Source organism: Thunnus thynnus, chromosome 18, assembly GCF_963924715.1.
Source record: "Thunnus thynnus chromosome 18, fThuThy2.1, whole genome shotgun sequence".
In the NCBI taxonomy this organism is placed as follows: domain Eukaryota; kingdom Metazoa; phylum Chordata; class Actinopteri; order Scombriformes; family Scombridae; genus Thunnus; species Thunnus thynnus.
This window is the reverse complement of record NC_089534.1, coordinates 14,204,971-14,229,670: the sequence shown is the minus strand read 5'-3', so window position 1 is coordinate 14,229,670 and position 24,700 is coordinate 14,204,971. Positions and strand designations below refer to the sequence as shown.

The 24,700-nt window shown below is 40.9% G+C and overlaps 1 protein-coding gene across 2 annotated transcripts; it reads left to right on the top strand.

Annotated features, from left to right (window-relative positions):
* The first annotated feature begins 1,908 nt into the window (after positions 1–1,908).
* On the top strand, positions 1,909–24,166 carry LOC137169294 (estrogen-related receptor gamma-like). Of its 2 annotated transcripts, none has more exons than XM_067572377.1 (8): positions 1,909–2,292; positions 6,326–6,565; positions 6,708–6,865; positions 8,286–8,402; positions 14,338–14,448; positions 15,777–15,959; positions 21,909–22,178; positions 22,301–24,166. In XM_067572377.1, exons 1-8 carry the CDS (start codon positions 2,237–2,239, stop codon positions 22,543–22,545), a joined length of 1,380 nt encoding a protein of 459 aa, XP_067428478.1. In that variant the 5' UTR covers positions 1,909–2,236; the 3' UTR covers positions 22,546–24,166. The 2 variants fall into 2 exon arrangements, with proteins under 2 accessions (XP_067428478.1, XP_067428477.1); XM_067572376.1 differs by having other exon boundaries at positions 1,910–2,292; positions 6,314–6,565.
* The last annotated feature ends 534 nt before the right edge of the window (positions 24,167–24,700 follow it).

The following is a 24,700-nucleotide window of genomic DNA, read 5'->3' as shown; positions in this document are numbered from 1 at the left end:
AAAATGTGGAAAGAACATGTTTATTCACTCTAATCCAAGATAATATTGATATAATTTGTACCGTAATCCATGACAAACATCCACACAGACTGATATGTAAGTGAGAATCACAGCCAATCTCAGTCTGTGCTGTGATGAACAAATTTACGAGTTTGGCCCATAATTCCTCAGAAATGTATCTCAAAACCCCAAACACACTGTAAAGCTGTTGTGTTTGTGTGTACAAATGTGTGTTTATGGTTTGTGTTGACATGGACCCTGACGGATCACATGTTTATCTTTCTTTTAAGTGGATTAGGACATATGTGACCACAGGTTGCATAAGACTTACTGAGACTCAGGCTACTTAACTTCACTCTCACAGGGGAAATGACAACATTCATTAGTGGACTGGTGAGTTGTTGTATTCCTGTTGTTATTAAAGGTATTATTTCATAGATCTTCTATTCATAGGATTTCAGTAAAATCAGAATAAATTATAGGATGCAAAATTTCATAAAGTCAGTTCATGTGAGTGTATTAGAGCTGCAACAATTGGTCGATCAACAAAAGGAATCGCCATGAAGTAGAAAATGCTCGACAGATTAATCGATAATGAAAATAATTTTTAGTTGCAGCCCTAGAGTGTCTGTAAAAGAACTATATTTGAAACTCTTTTGCAGGATCAAACTTTTAAAATTATATATATTAATTACATATTATACTTTATTCATGTAAATTGCTTTTATTTAAACTCATGTTCTTTTTTTAATGTTCAGCACTTGGAGTTGCATTTGTTGACTTGTGCTATATAAATACATTTTGATTGATGGATTGAGTATTAAATTAGCACATATTCTGTTTTTCTGTGTGATGCTGTTTCTGTTGACCATATCTTGTTGCACCTGTTAACCTTTTTGTTGCGTGACAAGCACTACTTACTGTGCCTCTCTGTTTGCGTGCACGTGTGTGTTGTCAGTGAAAGGCAAAAGCATCACATTAGGCACACAGCCATAGCTGATTAGATCAGATCAAAGTACTGTGCTAGCTGTAAATCAGTTAAGGCTTAGCGACAAAGTGTGTTTCTCTCTGTGTGTTTGTCCATATGTTTCTTCATATCTATGTGAGGAGATGGTGATTTTATTTCAGACAATGCATTGGAGATCCTTCAGGTCATATCTAAAATTTGTCCTGACTAGTGTCACCTTTTATATCAAGTCATCTAGTGTCTAGAATATCAGAAAATAGTGAAAACTGCTCATCTCATTTTCTCAGAAAACAATAGGACATCTTCAGATTGCCTGCTCTGTTTGACCAAAAGCAAAAGATATTAAATTTAAAATGATATGTAATAGAGAAAAGCAGCCTATTTTTACATTTTAGAGGCTGGAACCAATGATTTTACTGCCAAAAACTGACTTCTGATTGCGTTTCTTTTATTACTTTTACCCTCTAAAACAAATAAGGCCAAATAACAAAATGTCTGAAACATAGCAGAGTTTTTTTTAAATACAAAAACAATTAAATTGTTATATGAAATTGTAATTTAAAGTCACAAAGATCTTACAAATGTGCACCATAGTTGGATGGAGTCCCTATATCAAAGTGTTTTGGGGCCAGTATATGAGATCCTTTTAAAAGTTATCCCTGTTAAATGATTACTTTTATATCAGCCAGTATCATGACAACAAAATATTCTAATAAAAAATGTGAATTTACCCTCCACATCCCTGTATAAAGTTCTTTCTGTCAAATAAAACCAGTTAAATGCCCAACATCCACCTGCCCCAGTGAGAGGCTGGCTCTCATTGGCTCAGAGGAGAGCCAATCTAGTGCCAGCTCAGTGTTCTTGGGGGGAGAGGCCATTCAAATAATGTGGCTGGATATTCATGAGGGCCGGGCTTTTGCTTGGAGACCCTTGTCACACAGCCAGCTAGTCATAACACTCAGGACTTCAAAGGAAGCCAGTGGCCCCGTGGCTGTCGGTGAGACGTGTGAGTGACAGAGAAGACAGACGCGAGGGACAATGAGAGGAACTGAGAGTGTGAGACAACAGAGGAGAGGCCAGTAGATGGAGACCAAGTTTGGAGGCAGAATAAAGAGAAACAGTGCAGTGAGAGTCACAGATTTGTAGAGACGAAGGAAGAAAAACAAATAAGATTAAGAAGAAAAGAGAAGGTGAGGCACATAGAAACAATCGTCCCCGGACACAGACATTTTTTTTTTCTCCTCTTCGGAGTATGGTGGCAGAGTGCACATGGATTTAGTCGACCTCTACCTCCCAGAGTGTTTCACCTACCACTCTGACACAGAGTAAGTACTTCTTCACTATAAAATGAGTGTACAGAGCACAAAGTGTCACACAGGTGTGAATGGAGCTGATATTATGTGTGATATTTGAAGTCATAATGACCAACATCTTCATAGGATGCTTGATTTCTGCGTTTATGTCATAAATGTTTCTGCCTCTGCCAACATATTTATCAGAGATTTTTGTATCAGTGTGTTTTTTCTACTTGCTCTCAACACTTCCCTCTGACGGATGGTAATCATGCCTAACACATCTGTGTAAACTTCCACAAATATTTATCACATAAAAGAGCTGTGTGAGTGTGAGACTTGGGGGTCCTCAGGTGGGATGGAGAAAGGAAAGGATAAGACAAAAAATAAAGTATTTGTAGTTTAAGGGAAAAGATTTGACCACTGCAATGTTTGCATATCCAGTCATTACAATTTAAAGGCTCATTTTTTGTTATTATTTACTAGTTGTAGGCCTACTTGCATATAGAGTTACTGCTGTGTAATAAAAAGAGATTTGAAGAGGTGTTAAAATGTTTCCTTTGGGGAAGTTTGGTCAAATATTTCCACAGGTGTTGAGGTGTGTTTGCATTGCTTACAGTCAGTCATTGTTCAACCTGTTTGTTTGTTGATAGTGATGGTGAATGGGTAAGGCCAGTTTGGAGGAAACTAGTCCTGCAGCCTGGGTCAACCCAAGGCTGGTGAACATTTCCCCCAGTTACATGAACAAAGCAAAATGAAAGCCTGTGAAAAGACATGCAAAGCAGCTGTTTAATTACCCCGAGACTGCTTTCTGATTGCCTTTCTCCTCTGTAATCATAAAAAAAAAAAAAAAAAAAAAGTTCATTATCATCACTGCAATGCTTCTATCAGCTGTGGTGTAATCACTCGCCTCACTGAGAGCATCTCATTGAGCATTTTAGGGATCGGGAAATGAACTTTCTTTTACATTAGCAGAAAAAGATAACTGTGAGTGAGACAGACAAGAAAACAGAGACAGAAGCAGACATGCGGATGATGCGCAGGTCGGATGATTGCTGGCGACACAGACAAACCAGATAAAGAATGGGAGAAAAGGCGGTGACGGCCGCGGATGATCCCTTGCGTGGCACGCTATCCATGTTTCCAGAGCCTGCGGGTCCACGCTGCAGGCACAGGAACCTCATCTCCCAGCTAACAGCTTCGTCCAAAGCCTGACTAAGGCTCTTACGGCTGGCTGGGGGTGCCACTGATCCCTGCTCATCTCCTACTGGCTCATAAGTAAAAAAAACCAAACAAACCCTACTGAGACCCCACTGACCTATATAACAGCTCCTCAGGTTTAGGGTTAGCACTGAAAGGTTAGTGTAGGTCAACATTTTTGGTGATATTGCATGTATTGGGAGAATCATTTTAATTTCACTTCCCCAAGGACTATTGATTTGTCCATTTCCTTTGCTTTTTATACCTCTCTGTCAGTCTGTCCCTCTTATTTTCTGTCTTCTTTTCTCCTGTTTTTTCCCTCTCCCTCCCTCCCTTCCTTCCTCCTTCATCCGGTGGGGTCATTGTCTGCATTATGACTCTGCTCATTTGAAAGTGAGTGTTGCCTTCTCTCGTGTCTTTCAACACCCACAGGTTAATGAGCCACAGGACTGCCCCTTTCTGTCTCTCCCTTCCCGGCTTTTTCACACTCCCTCTATCTGTCTGCCTCTCTCGTAATTTCCTCTCGCCTCTCTTCTTCTGTCTTTCTGCTCCTCTGTCGTTTCACGCTGCATTTTAGCCTTTGTTGCCAAGGTGCAATTAGAGTTGTTTTGGATACTGGGACACAAAGGGAGTGAGGGGATGGGGGGGGGGGTAAGGTATGATAACTTTGAATACCCATTGACACACACACACACACATTTTCCCTGATTTATCCCTGCTGCATTGGCTGGACGTGCTGCACCGACCGTCTTTTGATAGGCTTTTATGTGGAGTTGTAGATTAGTAATCTGTCAGAGTGAATATCACATCACATCTGATCACCCCACTCAAATGCCATTTCATTATGAAAGCAAAACGCCAACAGCCCCCCCCCCTCCCTCCTCCTCCTCCTCTTCCTCACTGTGATGCATTATAATGGGAGAGCACAAAGTATATCTCACTCCGTACCTGTCAGAGACTTGACACAGCAATATGGACGACTGTGATGGATAGCCAATAAGGGTACCAGTGACTCATTTTAAAAGGAAACTGTTCACTCTTCACTGTACTGTTTTTATAGTCTTCAAAGTGGATTGGAGAGGTAAGAACTGGAGGGGGGGCTGGGGGGGAGTTAAAATGGCCTCAGATAATGAATTAGATTTGATAATTAGCTCTACTTAAAACAGTTGAGATGCTATAATAATGTTGCTAAAGTTGTCCGCTACTACTCCTCTTGTTGGCTCTCTCTTGGTATCTTTACTTGTTGTGAGTCAGTCTCTTATCGTGTGTCTGTGTGTCTGACTTTGTGGGTTTTTAGAGGGGTCAGTAGCGCGTGGCCATGGTTTACTCAGGGGGTGGTTAAAAGCAGCCAGTGTCTTTGCCTACCAAATGACTTGTGGCTGAGAGAACACTGATTTACATGGCAGGAAACAGACCGACTTAACATCCACCTCAGTGGGCCAAGATTAGAGTGGGAGAGGCGTATGAGTGTGTGGACCGTGTGTGTGCATGTGTGTGTGTGTGTGTCTACAGTGTGCGGTGGAGAGAGACAGCAGAGGGTTTTTTAAAGTTGGCCTGGCGACACACAGTTGCATGAAAGTATGTGTCGGGGTGTTTATGAAGACACATGCTTTAAAATGTGTCTGTAAGTGTGTCTGTGTGTGTGTGTGTGTGTGTGGGAATGTGGATGAACTAATTGTGTGTGCAGGGAGCTTGAACATGTTCCTGAGCACATGAACACACATCTAAAGCCTGTCTCTGATTTTTATTTTTACATCCGCACACAAACATCTGACGCCAGGATGCAAGCGTGTGTTTTCTGGACGCGTGTTTGAGCGCAGATCACATGCCCGCGAGCCTGCTGTACACCTCAGCTGGTTTCAGATCCTTTTTTTTTTCTCCTCCTCAACAGAGACTGTTGTGGTCACATCTTGATCCAGTAATAGAGTAATGATAAACACTTTGACATGCAGATCTAAAAGTGGAGCACACCGGATACTAGAAGATGCCCTTTCCAAGAAATTATTATAGAAGGGTTTTCACAATGCAAAAACACAAGACTGATTTGACTCTCCATATACAATACACAAGAATGTATATTTTTTTCTCTCCTTAATGGATTGAAAAACGTTTGTTTGTGTCACAGTGAATTGATTTTTGCCACATTTTTTAACATTTCCTAACAATAAAAGCTGCTAACTGTTGTTACTGACCTGTTAACTGAGCCGTGTTTGACAGGTTGAGTACTTAGAAACACAAAGAGACAATAGAAAGAAGAAAAGAGGCAGAAAAAAATAGAAAGATGTGCAAATTTGGATTGAACATGATAGTGATGATGATACGGATGATTTCTGGTTTGGTCATTTCCCTAGGTTTGCTTAAGCAATCTCCTCCTTTGAAAACAAAGCAGTGTAATGGACAGCAGCTTTGCATATGTGGGAAATCACAAACGGCTGGTTTAGATAGACTGGGATGGATGGATGCATGAATGAAGGGATGTGGAGACAGAAGGGTGGATGTAGTCGTAGCATCGGGAGATTGATGACGGAAAAAAAAAGTCTGCAGAAATTAGAGAGACCAGAGGAATCAAAATACACAACTGTGCTTATACGAGATGATATATGAACCCATAGATGCATAGTAGTGGTTTCTATCTGTGTAAATGATGCCTGCCTTAATCAAACTAACCACAGCCCACAGTCCTGAACGCCAACTACCACTTATTAATATTAATAACAATACCAGGGTGACTCATTATAACATAATGCTGACCTGGAAGTCAGAAATCTCTCACTATCATGAATATGTAAAGGTGCACACACAATCATATATATTAAATCTTCTCCTCATTTTCCCTCTGCCCTGTTTCCTCCAGACATCTGGGCAGGATGTCAGTGAGGGGCTTGGACCCCACCTGTCCCTCCTCCATAAAGCGTGAGCCCTCCAGCCCAAGCCCCAGCTCTCAGGGTGACGTCAGCCCGGCACAGCCCAGTCCTGGAAGCTCTTCCTCGGACACAAACTCCAGCTATGGGCTCCTGACGAAGGGCCATGGTCTCAGCAATGGGCTGGACTCACCAGGCCTCTATGGGCACCCAGCAGCATTGGCGAACAACGGAGGAACAAACAGGTTGGTGTATGCATCATGGTGTCCCTGATTTTATGTTGCCACCAATTTCTGATCTTAAAAAGGAGTCATTTTAATATATGAGCATAATCTTCCATATTTCTCTCCTTCATTTCTACCATTCTTTCTTTCCATCCCTATCCAGGAGGTTTGGGGAGGAAGAGGGACAAGTGAAGTGTGAATTCATGCTGGGCTCTGTGGCCAAGCGGCTGTGTCTGGTGTGCGGTGACGTGGCCTCAGGGTACCACTACGGTGTCGCCTCCTGTGAGGCCTGCAAGGCCTTCTTCAAGAGGACCATCCAGGGTAAGAAAAAGGCAAACACACACACACAAAACACACATTTATGCACATGAACATGCTCCGTTTTATACTTAGTAACAGAGTTTATTGTGCATGGCTGATAATGCTTTCCTGCATCATATAAACCTGTTTTACAAGCAACATGGTGAGATGCAGTTGTACCCTAAGCGTTTGTTATGGTATAAACAAGCCCCGATCAGTTAGCTCACAGCTTCCGCCTCCTGCCTCTAAAACTGCAGAAAGCCTTTAAATAAAGACCTGTTTGCAAACAGCTGATATCGCATCGTGTATATAGTCAACATGCGTGAGTTTAAAAGCCTGAGATAACATATGGTACTGAATGTATTCATTCGCTCCAGCCCTGAAAGCCGTTAGCAGTGGGAGCCAGAGGTATGCAGTGTGCGTGTTTTAAAGGGATTGTCCTGTGCTCTGTCGGCTTGCGTCCCAGGTCAAGGACCTGGCAGGCTGCATTGCGTTTAGGCCTCTCGAAGTTGGCAACTGTAGGTGGGTTCAGAGGTCAAGCTACCTAAGTGGCTGTCAGATCAAACGGGGAGATCTGATATCTAGCTCATCAGATACTTCCTGTTTCTGATCGAGGGTGGCAGCTGAGAGCGCCTGCAACTGGCTTAATGCCATCAGGCTTAACATGCGCATTTGGCTGCCATGGCTGTTACTTTCATTTAGGTGCTGAGAACATGTGCTCTCGGATATGATTGCACTTAATGTGAGTGAAAATGAATATTTTTTCAATAATTTCTGTTCTCAAGAATTCAAACTGACACTTCACTAATTTTACCGATGAACTTCAGTTTATATACACCCTGAATACTATACACCCTGTGAAACCAGTTGTATTATGTCTTGGTGATGGTGATTCTCAAGGGAAATATTCTAAGGCTTGTGAAAATAACCCTGATGATGTCATGGTGATGTCATCAGGGTTATCTCAGTTTCAGCTTGAGACCACAAATTTATAACAGAAAGCCAAAGTTACAAACTGGAGGTGTGGAGTTGGAAAGACATGAGTGTTTGCCAGCGAGGAAGGGTCTAGTAAAATATTCTAGCCTGTTGCATTATGGGAATTGTAGGATCCAACGTTTTTGGAGCTTGACCCATACTAGGGATTAAAAGTCAGGATATCTTAGCCTCTATTGCTTCGATTTTGACCATTCTTTTTATACTCTGTTTCTCACAAGCCCTCCAACTTTATGAAAGTGCAATACTAAATCATTGTAGTACCCCTTTAAAGTCCCTTTAATGCTCTGGCATATTTTAGTAAAATTTGCCTTTTAACGAGAGAGCTGTGAACCACAATATCTAAATGAGAATTTTGTCATAGACTGTAATGTTAAATTATTGCTCCATTGTCTCCACAGCAGTTAAAAGAACATGTTTTTTTATCTTCTCTCTTGTTCTCCTCAAGGTAATATTGAGTACAGCTGCCCAGCGTCCAATGAATGTGAAATCACCAAGAGAAGGAGGAAGTCCTGCCAAGCCTGTCGATTTGTGAAATGTCTGGCTGTGGGGATGTTGAGAGAGGGTGAGCCATACACTGAAATTCACTTTTAGACCTGGGACAAAACAATGTTTGAAACACACTGAGTTGCTTTTTATGGGATTGATTGGTTGGTAAACTTGGCAGGAGTTCAAACCTCGTCCTTTACACAACTGAGACAGAGAAAAAGCATCCAGAAGATGAAGGCTAACAACAGTCCAAGTGGGGTTTCTTTTGTTGTGCATTCTTGGAAACAATACCAGGATTATTTCTTCACTTTATTACTGACACCCTACGATTACCACATTCTCCTAATATCTCACTCGATAAACTGGAGACAGCATGTACTGTAGTTGTGAAACTTAAAACTTTTGACAGTTAAACTTCAAGCCCTGTGTGCCAGCTGTGATGTGTGTGTATGTGTAGTAAACACAGAGCAGAACAATGCATAGCCTAGTCCTTGAGAGGGAGGAGAGGCCTACTAACTATTCAATTGTGTCAGTCTCTGCTTCGCCACCGTCCCTCCAAAATAGCTTCTGGAAATCTGCCAGTGTGTGTGTGTAAGTGTGTTTGCAACCCTGCAGCAGCTAGTGAGATAATGGAGGGAGTTGTTACTAGGGGCTTCTGGGACAAGACTTTGCAAAAATTAAAAGAATTTTTTTAAATGTTTGAGAGAATTTTTTTTACAAGTGGGAATTTTAATGGGACAAGCGACCTAAGCAACCCAACCCATTGCTTTGTGATGGACAATAAAGTTTTTCTGATTCCTGAACCTTATTTCTATACCTTTTAGTGTATTCATACCCAAATAAAAAAATATACCATATTATTTTGGTGATGAGCTTTTACATTCCAAATTGTATGTAGTTAATTTTCCCAATGAAATACTACAGTATATAAACTCAAAACTGCAGACTGAGTACGGTGACATGTACGCATTCCACCGGTGACAGCGGTCAGGTCTTCAGTCTGACTGTGTGCCTGTCTGGTGACATATTGTTGTCCAGATTTAGAAGTGACTCAAAAAGGAAAACATTAGTGACCTCCTACTGTACCGACCACTTGTTGCATGCTGTGTAGGGCCAGCTGATGATAATAAAAGTGGAGGGCAGATAAAACCTGTGTGTGTGTGTGTGTGTGTGTGTGTGTGTGGGTGGTGGGTAAAATTTAAGGGCTGAGGGATACTTAATGTAAAGATGAAGCATTTAATTGGCATTTAATTGTTATTGAAGACGGTAAATAAAAGCTAGCTAACCGGTTGCTAACGGGAAAATGTGTTTGCACGGTTAATTCAAAAGACATATTTGTACAACACCTGTTTCATATCTGTCATAACCATTCCTCTTTTGTGTGGAGCAGTTAATACTCAGACAGAGGAGGGTTGAATTAAAGTGGATGGTACAACACAGCTAACAAGATTAGTCAACTTCCTCCATTTTGCACAAATCTGTGGATCCAATTTTACCAAAGTTGAACTCAATGTGAAAAATGCATGCAGATGTTACCTATCCCCCCATGATTGTGGCAATTCCATTGAAATAAATAGATTTTGCCACAGCATGTCTTTGTTTTAAACCCTGGTGTAGCCAGCCCTTCAAACAAGGTCCCAGGTTGGCAGAGAAAAGAAAGAGAATGGTAAAATTATTACCCAAACTGTCCATTGTAGACATTCTCATATCGTAGTTGTGCACATACAGTTTTTCTGTGCAATAGGGATTACTTTCATTGCTGGTGCACTCGCTTTTGGTTTATATATATAAAATCTTTTTTTTAACCAGAAAGTCACATATTATCTCTTTTACAAGGGGGACTTGCCCAAAATGGCAGTGTAAAATATGTATCACAAAGATACATAAAAACAAATTTATTTATTTACAACAGTCACATCCAACACAACAAAACAGATGAGACTAAATTGTTGACTTGATTACAACTTCTGTGATTGTCCGAGTCCTCCTTTCTTGCCCTGTCAGGCTTTGTTCTAGTGATGCCGCCATGTTCCCACATCTCAGCACTTACTTTCACGAGTACAATGTTATTATAACCAGTAGAAATAATAGCCAAAACTACAAAAATAAGATCCCAGTTATAATAAACCAGAATTGTGCTTTAAAACCACCTATTCATTTCTATAGGCTACACACAGCAGCAGCATCTGTTTATTGCTGCTGTACATGTTCACAAATGTGTGTGTGAGTTATAGATACAGAGAATTATAGCATCTTTACACACGTATCAGTTTGTGTATACGAGTTTGTTTAAACACGTCAGTCTGCACTGACATTTATGCACACACCTCTGTGTGCTTTTGTGTGACAGTGTGTGTGTGTCTGCCCTTTTTCTAAATTAGCTGCTTTTAATAGGGTAGGGGCATCAACAGCATCCCGGTCCGCCTCTGACTCCCCCTCTCTTGCCACCCCCTTTGCTTTCCCTCCCCCCTCGTAAATTCCTCCAGATGCCTTGTGGGATTTCTGGACCTCCATGAAATGCGAACTGCCCCTCGTAACTCCCGTCGTAAGCGCCCTCGTAACGCGCTTCATCGTGTCTCGTAATGCCCCTCTTCCCTGGAGAGGCCGCAGTAAAGCCTGAGACAGAGGAGCTGTGAGGTTTAATGGGGAGAGTCAGTGCCGTATTAAATACACAGCTAAAAGACATATAGACCCCAGGCAGGATTTGATTAAGCCGTGTTTAGTGCTCAGTTCGACAGTTGCTGTCGCCTCTAAGGGCAGTAAAAACATGTATGTTAACAAAATGTGCTCAGTATTTTAAAATCGCAGTTTATCAGACGCATGCAGTTGTGTGTACTGTATTTTTATGGTTTAACAGTTTATGTTCCTAAGAAATATGGGCAGTGGTGCAGCAATACCTTTCTCCTTGTTACTGTCTCATCCCCACTTCCTGCTGGCTCTCAGGTGTGTTAATCATACCACTGATCATGCCATGTTAATCTGTATTCTCAGAAAAGCACCCAAACAGAGCGAAGGGACTGTGTGTGCTTTTTGCTACTGATTTTCCAGAGGCAGAAGGGGTAGGGAATGTAACTGACGCAGTAATGGTGCTGGCAGCTATGTGTACATTTGTCACAACATCTGAGAAGAGCGTGGGATTGTTTATAGTGAACACATGCTGGTGGTGGCAGCAGTAACGGAGACATGGGAGGGATGCCACCGAACACGGTAACCTGGATCAGGCCGGATCGGCGGTTTGATGTCCGTGTTTCTGATCCTGCCATTTTGGGAACTTGTAAATCCCCTCATGTGAAGAAGGCTGAGTGATGAAAGTGGCAAAAAATAGATCAATGTCTATCGAACTCTGATGGGCTGTACAGGAGAACAGGGAGGAGGTGTGTGTGTCTGTTTTGTTATCCACCAAAGCTATTCTTGGCCTTTTGGTTGTCAGCACATTCCACCGTGAAGAGTTACACTTAGCTCTGATGTGTGTGTGTGTGTGTGTGTGTGTGTGTGTGTGTTCTGGCAGATCCAAACACACACAAATACAACTGCACACGCTTTCCCTGCATATCGAACCACTAAAGTTGTTTGATTTAATCCAGTGTTTGCCAACTGTTTGTGTTAAATCTGATGACAACACACACATAAGCAGCACCCCTATCCCTCATCTCACACCTCGGAGTGGCAACTGCCAGGTGCACAAGTTAATCCACACTTGCTATTTGCCTGTCGGGATATCACCTGGGGGTCAGGGGGCATTGAACCTACCAAACCAATCTCTTATTTAATACCCCACTCTTCTTCTCAAGTGCAAGCTCTTGAGTAATGTATGTAAAAAAAAAAAGATGGCCAATAGTTGGTTGAACACTATAAGTTGAACCTATAAGTTTAATTATAAGGGATTCAAACTATTTATTTTGACGAGAAAATCCCAACTCAAGGTCCACTTACTAGCCATTTCCGGGGCTTTCAACCATATCACGGCGGTGGATGGCCTTTGCTCACTTCTCATGGAGATTAATCTGTTGACATGCACGCTCAGTAGTTGTTATCATTTCATCCTCTTATCGCACTTTTGCGTCAAACGTTTTTCTTGACCTTTGAAATAACTTGACCAAACACAATGCCAACTCAAGCTCCACAGTCATAATAATATTTATTGGAAACTAAACTAAATTTGGGTTAGTAACATATTTATAATGTTGGTATTTCAATGAATTTTTTGTCAAAACCCTTGTTCAAGGGGAAGATCTTAAAATTTCTCAAGATCAAGACTTTAACACTCAAAAACTCAGTTAATCTGCTTTATTATGGCTATGTGTTTGTGGTTTGATGAGCTTTGACAGTGTCTTGGCAACATGGCAAACAAACCCAAAACCGTCTTTGATTCAAATATTGCTAAACCCTGTTTGATGCACAAAGGTATGTGACAAGTACCTTTTCCTAACTGAGCCCGGCCCATTTCAAACTAGTCAGAAAGGCCAAGAGAAAATCTCAAAGGTGGAAAACTCTCATGAAAAAGAACTAAAACTCTAACTTTGGTAGAAAAGTTTGTGTTAATGTAGAACCTTATCACTCAGAGTGTTCAAGAAACTGAAATATAGAAAATAGATTTACAAGATCTTTAAGGTGGTGGGTAGGAGAGTGTATTTACTGAAAGACAGAACATCTTTCAGTCAAAATTGCCCATCTTTATTTGTGGAAGTATTCTGTTTTACAACATCTGAGCATGATAATTAATAATGGTCTTATGAGAGAGCCTGTTGGCTTACAGTGAAGGTTACAAGCCACATTCCCAACAGCTCAACAACTGTGCAGCGGCCCTTTCCTTTCATCCAGCCTTCCACGTATCTGTCTTCACAGTACATGAATTAATACAACAGAATGATGATTCTGTAAAAAATAAAATAACACAAAATAGCTTTACAAACCAATGTTTGCAAAAACGTTCCTGTAAACTGATGCAACCATACAACACATTTCACATGTCCCATTTTTATTTGTATTTGATTTGTTGTAGATATTCATGGACGTCCTCCATAAAAAAGCTGGATAAGTAAGAATATGTACAGTAGGCTGTTGGTGCAAAGGGATGGAGTATTACTGTGAGGTGTCAAGTGGGCAAATAATACCTTCAGAGTGTCTTTCCCAGACGCGACTGCAATTATAGGTCTATTCAGAGCCACTATGGCCATTTACACTGTAGAACAGGTAATCCAACACCACTACTAAAGGCTTCCTGAGTCACATTCACACTGGCTGGACGACTGTGACTCAGTATGTGTGTTTCTCCTCCGTGAGCTTAAATCCAACCAGCTTCTTCTCTTCTAACTGCCACCTTACCCACACACACACACACACACGCACACTCTTAAAATCCCCATCGCCATGGTGACAACTGTGCCACAATGCTTGTTAAGAGGAGCAGTTGTCACCAGCTGCTCTGAAGAAGTTGGGTCATGTTTCAGGATGCGTGTTGCTGTGCCAACATTAGATATATACCGTTCAGTCTCCTTGGGATCATCTAGATGTGTGAGTGGAGGGCAGATAATTGAGCAACATCCTGATGGTTTACTGGATCCAGGAAAGTACGCCTGGCATGAAGCCTCTTACTGATAACTCATTACCTGTTTGAAACTGTAATTAGTCCAAACCACTGATTGAATTCTGCTACTTTTGGATTAAACTGCCTCCAAAATCTATGCAAGATTCACACAAATGAACAATTTATCTCCAAACTGAATATTATTTAAGTAGTATTTTTACAAGCACCATAGTTTACTCTCTGAAATCGAACAATGTAGATGTATTTTATAGTTTAATCCAGCATTTAATTAGTATTTTCGTCAAAATCAAATGATATTATAAGCGTTAGACATTATAATTTCATTATAAGCAATATTTTCTGTCTGTGTATGTGTGTGTATCCAGTATGAATGTAGGTTAGTGTTCATTTCTGTGCATTTGTGTTCAGAATGTAACTGCTACACCGAATGCATCATCAATGGTATGCTTTTGTGTTTCTGTAGGTGTGCGTCTGGACCGGGTTCGAGGCGGCAGACAGAAGTACAAGAGGAGAATAGACGCTGAGAACAGCCCATATCTGCACCCACAGAACAGCTTGCCCCAGAAGAAAACATGTAAGTTTACATTAACTATGATGCATTATGAACAGGACTGTACATTCTGTTAAGTAACCATTATATGTTAATTGATTCCTCTATTGTAGATATGAGAGGCCCTGATTTTATCTGTTGAGGTCTGAGAGTTCAAAACAATCAAATCATGTTTTCTGTGTTGTTGTTTGTTGTGACATTTAGTCTTTTTATAGCTAGTATTTGCTAATGAGTTGGCATTAATCAATGCCAGCTGTAATTTGTGGAGTGAGGAGTGGGACGCTTTGAAATGCCGTATTGGATGTCTTGTTTAATTTACAAAGCAAAATGTTACGGTCCTGTGGCAACCATGTATCTCCAAAACTTTTCATGAGGTATAAAAACAACTCTTTTTAAAGTTTTTTTACATAATGCGGTACATTTATCAGATAATCCTGTGGGGTTTTGAATGGTTTATTTAGCTTTAGAAGTAGGGCAATTTCCTCAACCCATAAAGGAACACTTAAAGGGTAATTCTGGTATTTCCAACCCTATTTTCCCATTATTTTGGGTCTAAATGATTAATGGGGCCAAAAACTTTTGGAATTGGTCCAGTATTGAGTGAGAGCGCTGCAGTCGGCAGCTGCGAAACAGGCTGCAATGTAATCCTTGGGGGCAATTGCGCCCATCAAAGTACGTCCACTTGTTTTTGCCACTGACAGGCTCAGATTCTTAGTATAAGTGTGTGACAACGAAAGTAAACACAGGAACTAGCTGCCTGTAGCAGCATTAAGCCTAACTGCGTAGTGAACTACATTGGTATGCATTGGTAGGGAAACAAGTCAGCAGAGATTTATTATTGGTGTTTGGTGGCTAATGTTCAGCTGTGACTTTACACATTAGCCAGTATCTCTGCTCACTCAGAAATTAATGGACGTCACTTGTTGATTGTGTTTGTTCAATTTTCCTCAGTGCGTGAGCTTGAATAAATTACATTTTTGATAGCTCAGACTGAAATGCTCAACTTGGGGAGATTGCCTTCTAGTACTTTGCCCCATATTTATGTGCTGAATAAAAAAAGGATTTTACAGCTTGAACGTCTCATCCCACTTGATGATTTTAAGCTCGCAGCTTTGGGTCTTTTTACAGATGCCTGTGATTGTTTCTAAAGCCTTTTCATACTTTTGTGTGACTGGTTATATTTGTTGTGTTGCTCTCTCTGCATTTATGTATATGTTATGTTATGTATTCAGGTCTCTTGACCAAAAGAGATCTTGATCTTAACCAGATTAAGCAAAGGTTGCAATAATAATACATATATAATACAATATAATAATACTTCCTTTCTTACACTCTCTCCAACTTTATTCTAGACTCTGTTGGTGGTGCAGTAGAGAACAAGGTGGTGTCTTTGCTCCTGGTGGCCGAGCCAGAAGGCATCTTCGCCATGCCGGATCCCACCGTACCCGAGAGCGACATCAAGGCTCTGACCACGCTGTGTGACCTGGCTGACAGAGAGCTGGTGGTCAACATCGGCTGGGCCAAACACATCCCAGGTAAGAGTCAGTCAGTCAGTCAGTCTCCTGTTCACTCGCACCGTCTACCACGCACAATAGCTCACATTAAGTCCATAATCAGATCAGAGGAGGGATTGTTGTGACTCGTGGTTGCCAAGACACTTGCTGGATGCCCAGAAGAGAGAGGGCATGTTGGCGTGCCTGTGTGTTATCTGTCAGTCAGCCTCTGTCTGTCTGTGTCTGTGTGTGTGTGTGTGTGTGTGCTATGCCCTTTGCTGGCCAGTGTGTGTTCCTAATTTATCAACCAGATGACCAGTGGCCACCTGGAAGTTTTAATTCACTTCCTGAGCTGCAGTCGTCTCCTTGTGCTGTCTGAATTACGGAAATCCTCCTGACACTTGGAACACGCTGAGCTTCTCACTCTGACACGGCAACAGCAGAAAGGATGTCCAGAGTGTTTTTTTTTTTTTCTTTTGGATGAGAGTGTGGAAAGGAGAGGGGAAGTACATTCTGACAGCTTAGTGGGATTAAAACCTTGGTATGCTGGTATGTTGACGGTTGTAATAATGTGTGGTGTTTAGAGACGAGGCTACAGAGATTCGCAGTGCTGGTCTGGTTTGATTTTGGGATTTTGAGACATTTACAGTCAGCTTAAACATGTATTCAGAAGCAAATGACACAATTTATACTTTGGGATGTGTGTTTTAGGCCACACTTGGGTGCGAGGGGCTCGAAATGGACAAATTCTCCTAAAACTACAGTCTGATGAAGATTTGGAAAGATAAAATATATGGAGCCTGAATTAATTAAACAAATAATGAATACTAATATAATTAGATTAGTGCTGAAATGATTCGTCCATTAATCAGTTGCTCAGCTGACAGAAAATCAATTGATAACAATTTATGGCTGCTGATTATTTTCAATATCAAATAATAGTTTCTTGATTAATCATTCAGTCTATAAAATACCATAAAATAGTGAAAAATGCCTGTTACAATCTCACATTATGCAAGTTGATGTCTATTAATCTCTTGTTTTATCCAACCAACAGTTCACAATCCAAATATATTCAGTTTACAGTGATATAAAACAGACAATTATTACTTAAATGAGTAATTGATTTTCGACATTGCTGTGGATTAATTCTCTCTCGATTGAATAATTTATTAATCATCAAATTGTTTCGGGCCATTTAAGGTCATCAAAGGTCATCTATTCAGCGAAAATGCCAACTCCAATGTTTTACAACATTGATTGAATATATTCAAGTTTTGGTTTATAGATAAAACAATCTGACGATGTCACCTTGGAACTTGTGATGGGCATTTGTCTCATTTTTAGACATTTCATATATTAAAAGCAGTGATTACCAACTCATGCTGCTCAAATCCACAGAACTTTATTTTAAATTCTAGCACAGATGCAAAAGTTTCCAAACAGACCAAATATGGCTGACCTTTAGAGAAATAAAATGATTCATACGACACACAGCTAATATTTCCATCTGATGAAATGATGCAGCCATGAAAAATATGAAGACAGTATATGTGATACTGTCATAAATCGTAGAGTACGATGCGTTTTTTAACCTTGTCAACACCCTACTTAAAGCAGGACCGGGGACTTTTACGTATAAATGAACATCAGTTACATTCAGGCCCTTGCCAAATGAGTTCACACAAAGCTGATTAAGCCTATCACCGCCATCGCAGTACACCAGAGTACACTGGCACGCAGGTAGTGATGCGTTTTACATCAACCAGCAATGATTGGTTTGTGACTGTGGGACAGGGCGGACTGTCTTCAGTGCGCCCCAACCACGTGGCGTCACCAGGGCAGGGACCGGCTCAAGTAAAAAGCATCAGGGGTCTGCGTTTATGATGTCGACAGTGTTTGTGTAATTATTCTCACTGCCAGAAGGGAGAGATGAAAGTTCTGCAGGTTTACGCGAAAATATAATGGGGAAATCAGATTTTAAATGGTTATAGGGGTTAATTAAAAAAAGACTCAATAATCGATAATGAAAATAATGATTAGTTTCTCTGTAGATACAGGCTCCAGCAGTCATCTTTCTCTACGACTTGTCAAACTACTATTTTTAAGACCAAGATCCCTCTCGATTTCTTTTCTGTCTCGTCTTCTTATCATCTTTTTTTCCTCTAACTGAAGCCCTGCCTGCTTTATCAGCCGTGGTTATCCACACCCAAAACATCACCAGGGAACACCTGGGTTTTTTGTTGATGTCTTGTCTCTGAAATGCTTACAATACAAACAAAGCAGGTGTGTGTGTGTGTGTGTGTGTGTGCTTGTATCTCTCTACTATATTTGTCCCTGCATTTCTTCCTACAAAGTGGACATGAAGCAACCATTTGAGTGTGTGTTGGTGTTTGGTGTCCCTCATCAGCATTTCCATTGTTCTGTTAGAAAAGGAAGAAGAACATTACCTCCCCCCGGGGCTGTTACTGTCTGTCTCTTTCTCCCGTTGTCGGCTCTTCGCTGTCAACGCACGAGACAGATGGACTCCAACTGATGAGTGTATTTGTAGCCCTTTGCCAGTGGAGGGTTTGGCTGTGAGAGCCAGAAAGCCATGTTTTCATTTTCATTTCAGCTGTCAAGCTAATTCTACTCAAACTTTTGTAAATGTCACAAATAATAAGATAAAATGTAACAAAAGGTGCACTCACATCAGACAAGTTGAAGTGAATGAACAGGCAGCTTAAATGTATGGAAAGAATTTAAGCTGACACGCTGAACTAAAACACGCTAAACTTGGGAAACATTACTTGCTAAAACATCAGTGTGTTAGCATGTTATTGTGAGCATGTTAGCATGCTACCGTTAGCCTTTAGCTCCACGTTATGCCTAAATCCAGCCTTACAGAGCCGCTAGCATGGCTGTAGACTCTTAATCTTCTTTGTCTCTTTTTGTCATCATTAATTTTTGGTTGCATTGCTTGTCAGAGTATGTAAGGTTATTTTCTGCTCAGACAGCCTACATCTGATGAGCATTTTATTTACTTGTTACATTCTGAAGACTGAATGCTTCATTATTTAATAAAATATATGATTACATTAATCTATGATAAATATAAATTGTAAGTTTGTGGTTACATGTATCACTGAAAACATTTTCAACTTCTAGTGAGAGTAAAGGCTGAGTAGATTTGGGCTAACATAACCGAGCACAAAACTTCTGTTTTACTATATAAAAACTGAAAGAGAAATACAGAGGCAGAGACAGAAAAGGAGAAAACAGACAGATAAATGAGGGGAAGAAAAGACAGTAATGGGAAAAAAATGAGAATGACTTAAGATGAAATGACAGAAGACAAAATGAAAGGAAGGGACAATAGCATCATTCAAGGTCGAGGAGGTAAAAGACACCAAGACAGCTTGGCCACTGGGATACAAAAAAATCCCCTAACCAAAAAACAAAGAAAAAAGACACATACAAATAGAAAAAGGATATATAAAAAAGACTGCTCGTTCCTAGCAGCGTAATGGCCATGTCACATCTGCTCTGGATGAGTGGCAGGCCACACGGCCCTCATCGCTGGGAGAACCAGGGTCCTGGGCAAAGTGGCCCGGGCCATCTGAGTTCTTTGCCCAGGGGGAGGTGAGTGTCATGGGGCTACTGTCCTGGCTACTCCCCCCTTCTCTGTGTCTGCTCTTATCAGGCAGATTGACAGTGATGTGGTCTGAAGTCTGAGGGGCCAGACTGGCAGATGAGCTGGCTAAAGACCAACTGCCCTCTTTGCTTTTGGCCCTTTTTTGAGTCTACTGCAAGTTGGCTATCAAATGTGTGTGTGTGTGTGTGTGTGTGTGTGTGTGTGTGTGTGTGTGTGTGTGTGTGTGCGCGTTCGTGCGAATGTGTGTGTGTGTGTGAACGACTATGGTGTGACTGTTACTGTTGATATGATACACCTAACTCTGCCAAGACAATTCTCCCTTTATGTCAACACTCCTTAATGCCCTCAGTGCCCTTTGATTTGGAAAAAAACATTTGTCCCTTTACAACTAACTCTTTTCTCTTTATTGAAGGTTTCACTTGTCCTTAAAATCTATCAATATATTGCCTGAGATTTCATCACACACTCCCACAGGTCTCTATCCCTGATCGATGGTCCAGTGCCAGAATACTGATCCCTATCGGCCAATGAAATTGTACACAGACAGCATTTCCAATCAATCAGGGAGCGATAGTGGGGAAATGGGCGCCACTGACGTCCCCACAGATTGTAAAGAGCAGTGGATCCAGATAACAATCACTGATGGTGTCAAAAATACAAACACCTCCCCCTCCTCCCCTCGCTCTGTAAAATCATCTCTTTAATTACAGTAAACGTGTGTGTGAGTGTGTGTATGCAGGTTTATGCAGGAGACGTGAGCGGGTTTAATCATGCTCCTGCGGGGTGTAATTCTCAATCAAAGTGGGTGTGTCCCACAGAGTGTAATTAAATTCACCACCTATTCACTCCCTCTGTCCTTTGTTATGCCCTTTGCAGTGTGACCTGCTTATGAGTGAATCATTCTGCTGCAAGAAAACGGCACTATTGAAGATATTAAAGGCACATATAGCCCGTTTCATTAAAGGCAATTTTCTATATTTTTCTTATTGTCGACAAATGTCATGTGCAGAGACAAACCAACAATCCTACTTATAAGTATTGTGTGTGAGTGAAATCCTGATATATCGTATTCCTCTGTATTCCTCCGTTGTCATCCAAAAACTATTAAAAACACGTCATTGAGCCACACTGTTGTGCTGGGTGACATATGTTCCCTCACCATGAAGATTACAGTCACGGTAGTTTGTGTAGAAACGGCTCCAAAGATTAATAACAACGATAACCTTTTCAGTCTCTGGAGAGTAGTTGCGTGTAACAATATCGCAACCACTTGACTTTGTGCTGAAGTTCTTTGAGAAATTAACAATGTAGTACAAAGTCAAGAGGTTGTGATATATAGCACAACAAGCTAGCGAAGCACTGTAAACCGAATTGCCTTATGGATCAACAGTGAACAGATATAATTGACCATTAGACCTGAATTCAATCATAAAACTGTTTGAAATAAGGGACATGGCTCATTTTTACAGGACAACAAAAACAATTTTTGCTGCTAGTATATCAAATGCTAATGCTTTCTCCGTGCTGAGTCTACTAATATCAGGCATGTTGTGAAGCATGCTGGGAACTGTAGGAAGTCACTAATTGTAACAGAAGTAGCAGGTTCAGGGAGCAATATGGCTACAACAATATAAATTAATCACAATAACTGCAGAGTTATGTCGCTCCTACTTCACTGTAGAGTCTATTCTCAGTGTTTGTGCACTGGAGACTTCAAGTTTCCACATCACACTTGTGTAGGATTGTATACTGGACCACGATTGGCTCCAAACTAGTTGTGATGTCACGAATCATGCTCGTAGGTACACGCCTTATACTCAGATTTAAGTTGAGCACTTTCCTCCTTCAGCAGATGAATGTGAAACAGCTTTCAACCGTCTAACTCTGCACATACATCATTCTGCACAGTGAAACTCAAACATCCAACTGAAGTAATAAGAAGCAAAACACATTTTGGAGTGGAGGGGGACTTTAATTATAGCAGCTTTAAAGAGAAAAACAACATCATCTCTCAGGCTATGAGGGCATTCTATTTAAAATAATACACACACGCAAGCACACACACACAAAAACAAACAAGCAAGCTGTAGAAGGAGGCTTGGCAAATGGGTCAGCAAAAACACAAAGAAGAAAGTGAGCCACTGAATGCTGAGAAGTGTGAGAATTCAATATGCTCAGTATGTGCACAAATAGAGGCACTTAATGGAGAACAGAAAAAAGGCTTGAACAAGCTGCCACTCTGGATTGCAGTGTGTTTCAGCTTGGAACTCTTCCTCAGGCAGCATAATTTTAAACTCAAAAAAAGTACTAGCCGCAGTGTCTGTAACTAGTCCATTTTTATCCTCCTGTGTTTCCAGGCTTCCCCTCACTCTCACTGGCCGACCAGATGAGTCTCCTGCAGAGCGGCTGGATGGAGATTTTGATCCTGCGAGTGGTGTTCCGCTCACTGGCGTTGGAGGACAAGCTGGTGTACGCCGAGGACTACATCATGGATGAAGAGCAGTCAAAGCTGGCAGGGCTGCTCGACCTCAACAACGCCATCCTGCAGCTGGTGAAGAAGTACAAGGCCATGGGGCTGGAGAAGGAGGAGTTTGTGGTCCTCAAAGCTATCGCTCTCGCTAACTCAGGTACAGAGTTACAGAGACTCTTTGGCTCTGTATCTGCACATTTTTTAATTTCTATTTATCTTCAGGTTTTGTCCACTTAAATGATTTAATTTTTAATCCCTCAATTATCTCTTTTTTAATAGACTCCATGCAAATTGAAGACTCAGAGGCAGTTCAGAGACTCCAGGATGTCCTTCACGGGGCCTTACAGGACTACGAAGTCAAACACCACCCAGAGGACCCTCGGCGAGCTGGTAAACTGATCATGACCCTTCCTCTCCTCCGTCAGACGGCTGCTCGTGCTGTCCAGCACTTCTGCAGCATCAAACAGGACGGCCGCGTGCCTATGCACAAACTGTTCCTCGAACTGCTGGAGGCTAAAGCCTGAACTGAACACAGACAGCCATTAGAGTCGTCCTAAACCGTAGGCGCAGCGGTTAGGATGAGAGGAAGTGAAGGATAACGGGTAACGGTGGGGTTTGACACCATGTATTTGTCCATTTCAGCTTGCATTTGACAATAAAGTTTTGACTTTGCAAACGCCGGGAAAGTATATTCTATAGGCAAGCAGTTGGAACATGTTTAGAGCCACACCTGTCCTCCTTCCAATGAAAGTTTGAATGGAAGTGAATGAAATGCATTTAGTGTCCGGCGACAAAGATGTTTGTGACACTGAAATAAGTGCGTTGGCCCGCTTCAAACGTTGAAGACGGATGACCAGACAGCGTAAAAGCAGAAGGATCGCCTTCTAGAGATACTTACAATTACATGCCAAAAGTAGAGCTTCTTTTGTCAAACGACCACCTGATACTTGAAGATCCTCGTGGATTATTACACCCATCTCTAAGCCTGTTAATATGCATTCTAGTGCATTTAGAGAGCCTTCTATGGTTTTATTTATCCTTTTTGTATAGAGAAGGTACAGTAAATGTGTCCTAAGAGGTAAGTCTTGCCAAAGAGTAAAGACTCATACTTTTAAAAATACCAGCAAATGTCCACAATAATATAATGTGGCCTGTAAGACATTCACATAAACCTGCATCCCTGCTCTGTTGTGTATCGCAAAAAAAAAAAATCTATCTATCTATTCACTACATGGGAAACATTCATACATATATATATATAAGGGAAGAGATAATCTCATGAAACAATAACCGGCCTCCTTATTTTAGCAGAAAATTTCAGGGAAAGAATACTTAACATGATACAACTGTATGACAACAAAGTGATATTTATTTCTGTTGTTTTGCTGTTTTTTTTTATTTACTAATGTGGCATTAATGAAGAGTAGATTCAAGCAATTACAGTGGATAATAATTTTTAAGAAGATTTTTAAATTGTAAGATAATTTTTTACTAGCTTCTCTGCTACACTTACAGCACTGATACCTATACCATATCATGAAATTCAAGACAACCTGATTATAAGTGGAGTACGTACTTGAAGATCATAATGTCGTAGAGTTATGTAGACCCATAGATATAACTTTAACTATGTAAAATGGCTGCCATACTGTATAATCTGGAGTAGGGAGGCGCTTGATGTCCTTTCTATGGTAGAAGTCTATGTGTAGGATGAAATTTGTGCACTACTTTTTTCCTTTTAGCCATAACGTTTGGGGATACTGGTGATGGCCCTTTGTTAATCTGTTAGTGTGTTTTGTGTGAAGAATAGTTATATCTGAAATTTGTCGCACACATTAAATGAAGGGATTTAAACTCGGGAAGGAATCTCAGTACAATAAATAAAAAGTCTTGCTCCTTATTTTACTCCTTAAATATCGCAAGGTACTGTGACACTAATGTGTGCATATTTTTGTGACAAAATGATGAGATGTGGCAGCAATATGACGGTTTAAATGTATGTTTTGATGTATATACGTCATGTCTTATGCCAACGGAGATGTTTAAAGATGCAGATAAGCTTTGTTTGGAAGAGCTGTGCCGTGCTATTTCATTCTCAGGTGGATTCTTTGGGCAATAAAGATGATCCCCTCAATGCAAAGCTCATATCATCTCAGTGTCGTCTTTCTCAATGAAGAGAATAACACTCTGAAACAAATTCATTAAGAGCTGGTAAGTGGGTGAAGTCTATTCCGTACTGTCTGACAATGGAATGTTGTTTCCAAGTTAGGCACATTTAGGCCATCAGAGCCCAGTTGGATGGAGATTTATAATTAACAGCCGTACTGTAATGAAGTCTAACAGTGGCTCCGGGGAGCGCTGGTCATCTGATGCTTGTTGAGGCTGACGGAGGCCGAAGCAGCCGACTCATCCTTTCATCATACAGTGATCCTGAGAAACAGACTCCTCCTCCTCCTCATATATTTATAGTTTTTGGCGACAGGTAATAATAGTTTGATAAGAAGACATGTTGAGCCTGAAGGTTCATAAATAATAGTTTGACAAAACATTATTAATTCAATGTCTACTTACGAGATTTCTTACTGAGGCTTTCAGCAGCATTTTGTTGCCTTGGAGTTTTCTCTGTTGTTATGGAGCATGAAGTTGTATTTATAGATAAATAATCATTAAAATAGAACT

Bases quoted from the DNA above. Each gene is read 5' to 3' on its own strand.
- LOC137169294 (XM_067572376.1), top strand. From the start codon at position 2,237: ATGGATTTAGTCGACCTCTACCTCCCAGAGTGTTTCACCTACCACTCT. The intron at 6,566-6,707 runs GTTGGTGTATGC...ATCCCTATCCAG, and splicing joins AACAACGGAGGAACAAACAG to GAGGTTTGGGGAGGAAGAGG. The intron at 22,179-22,300 runs GTACAGAGTTAC...CTTTTTTAATAG, and splicing joins TATCGCTCTCGCTAACTCAG to ACTCCATGCAAATTGAAGAC.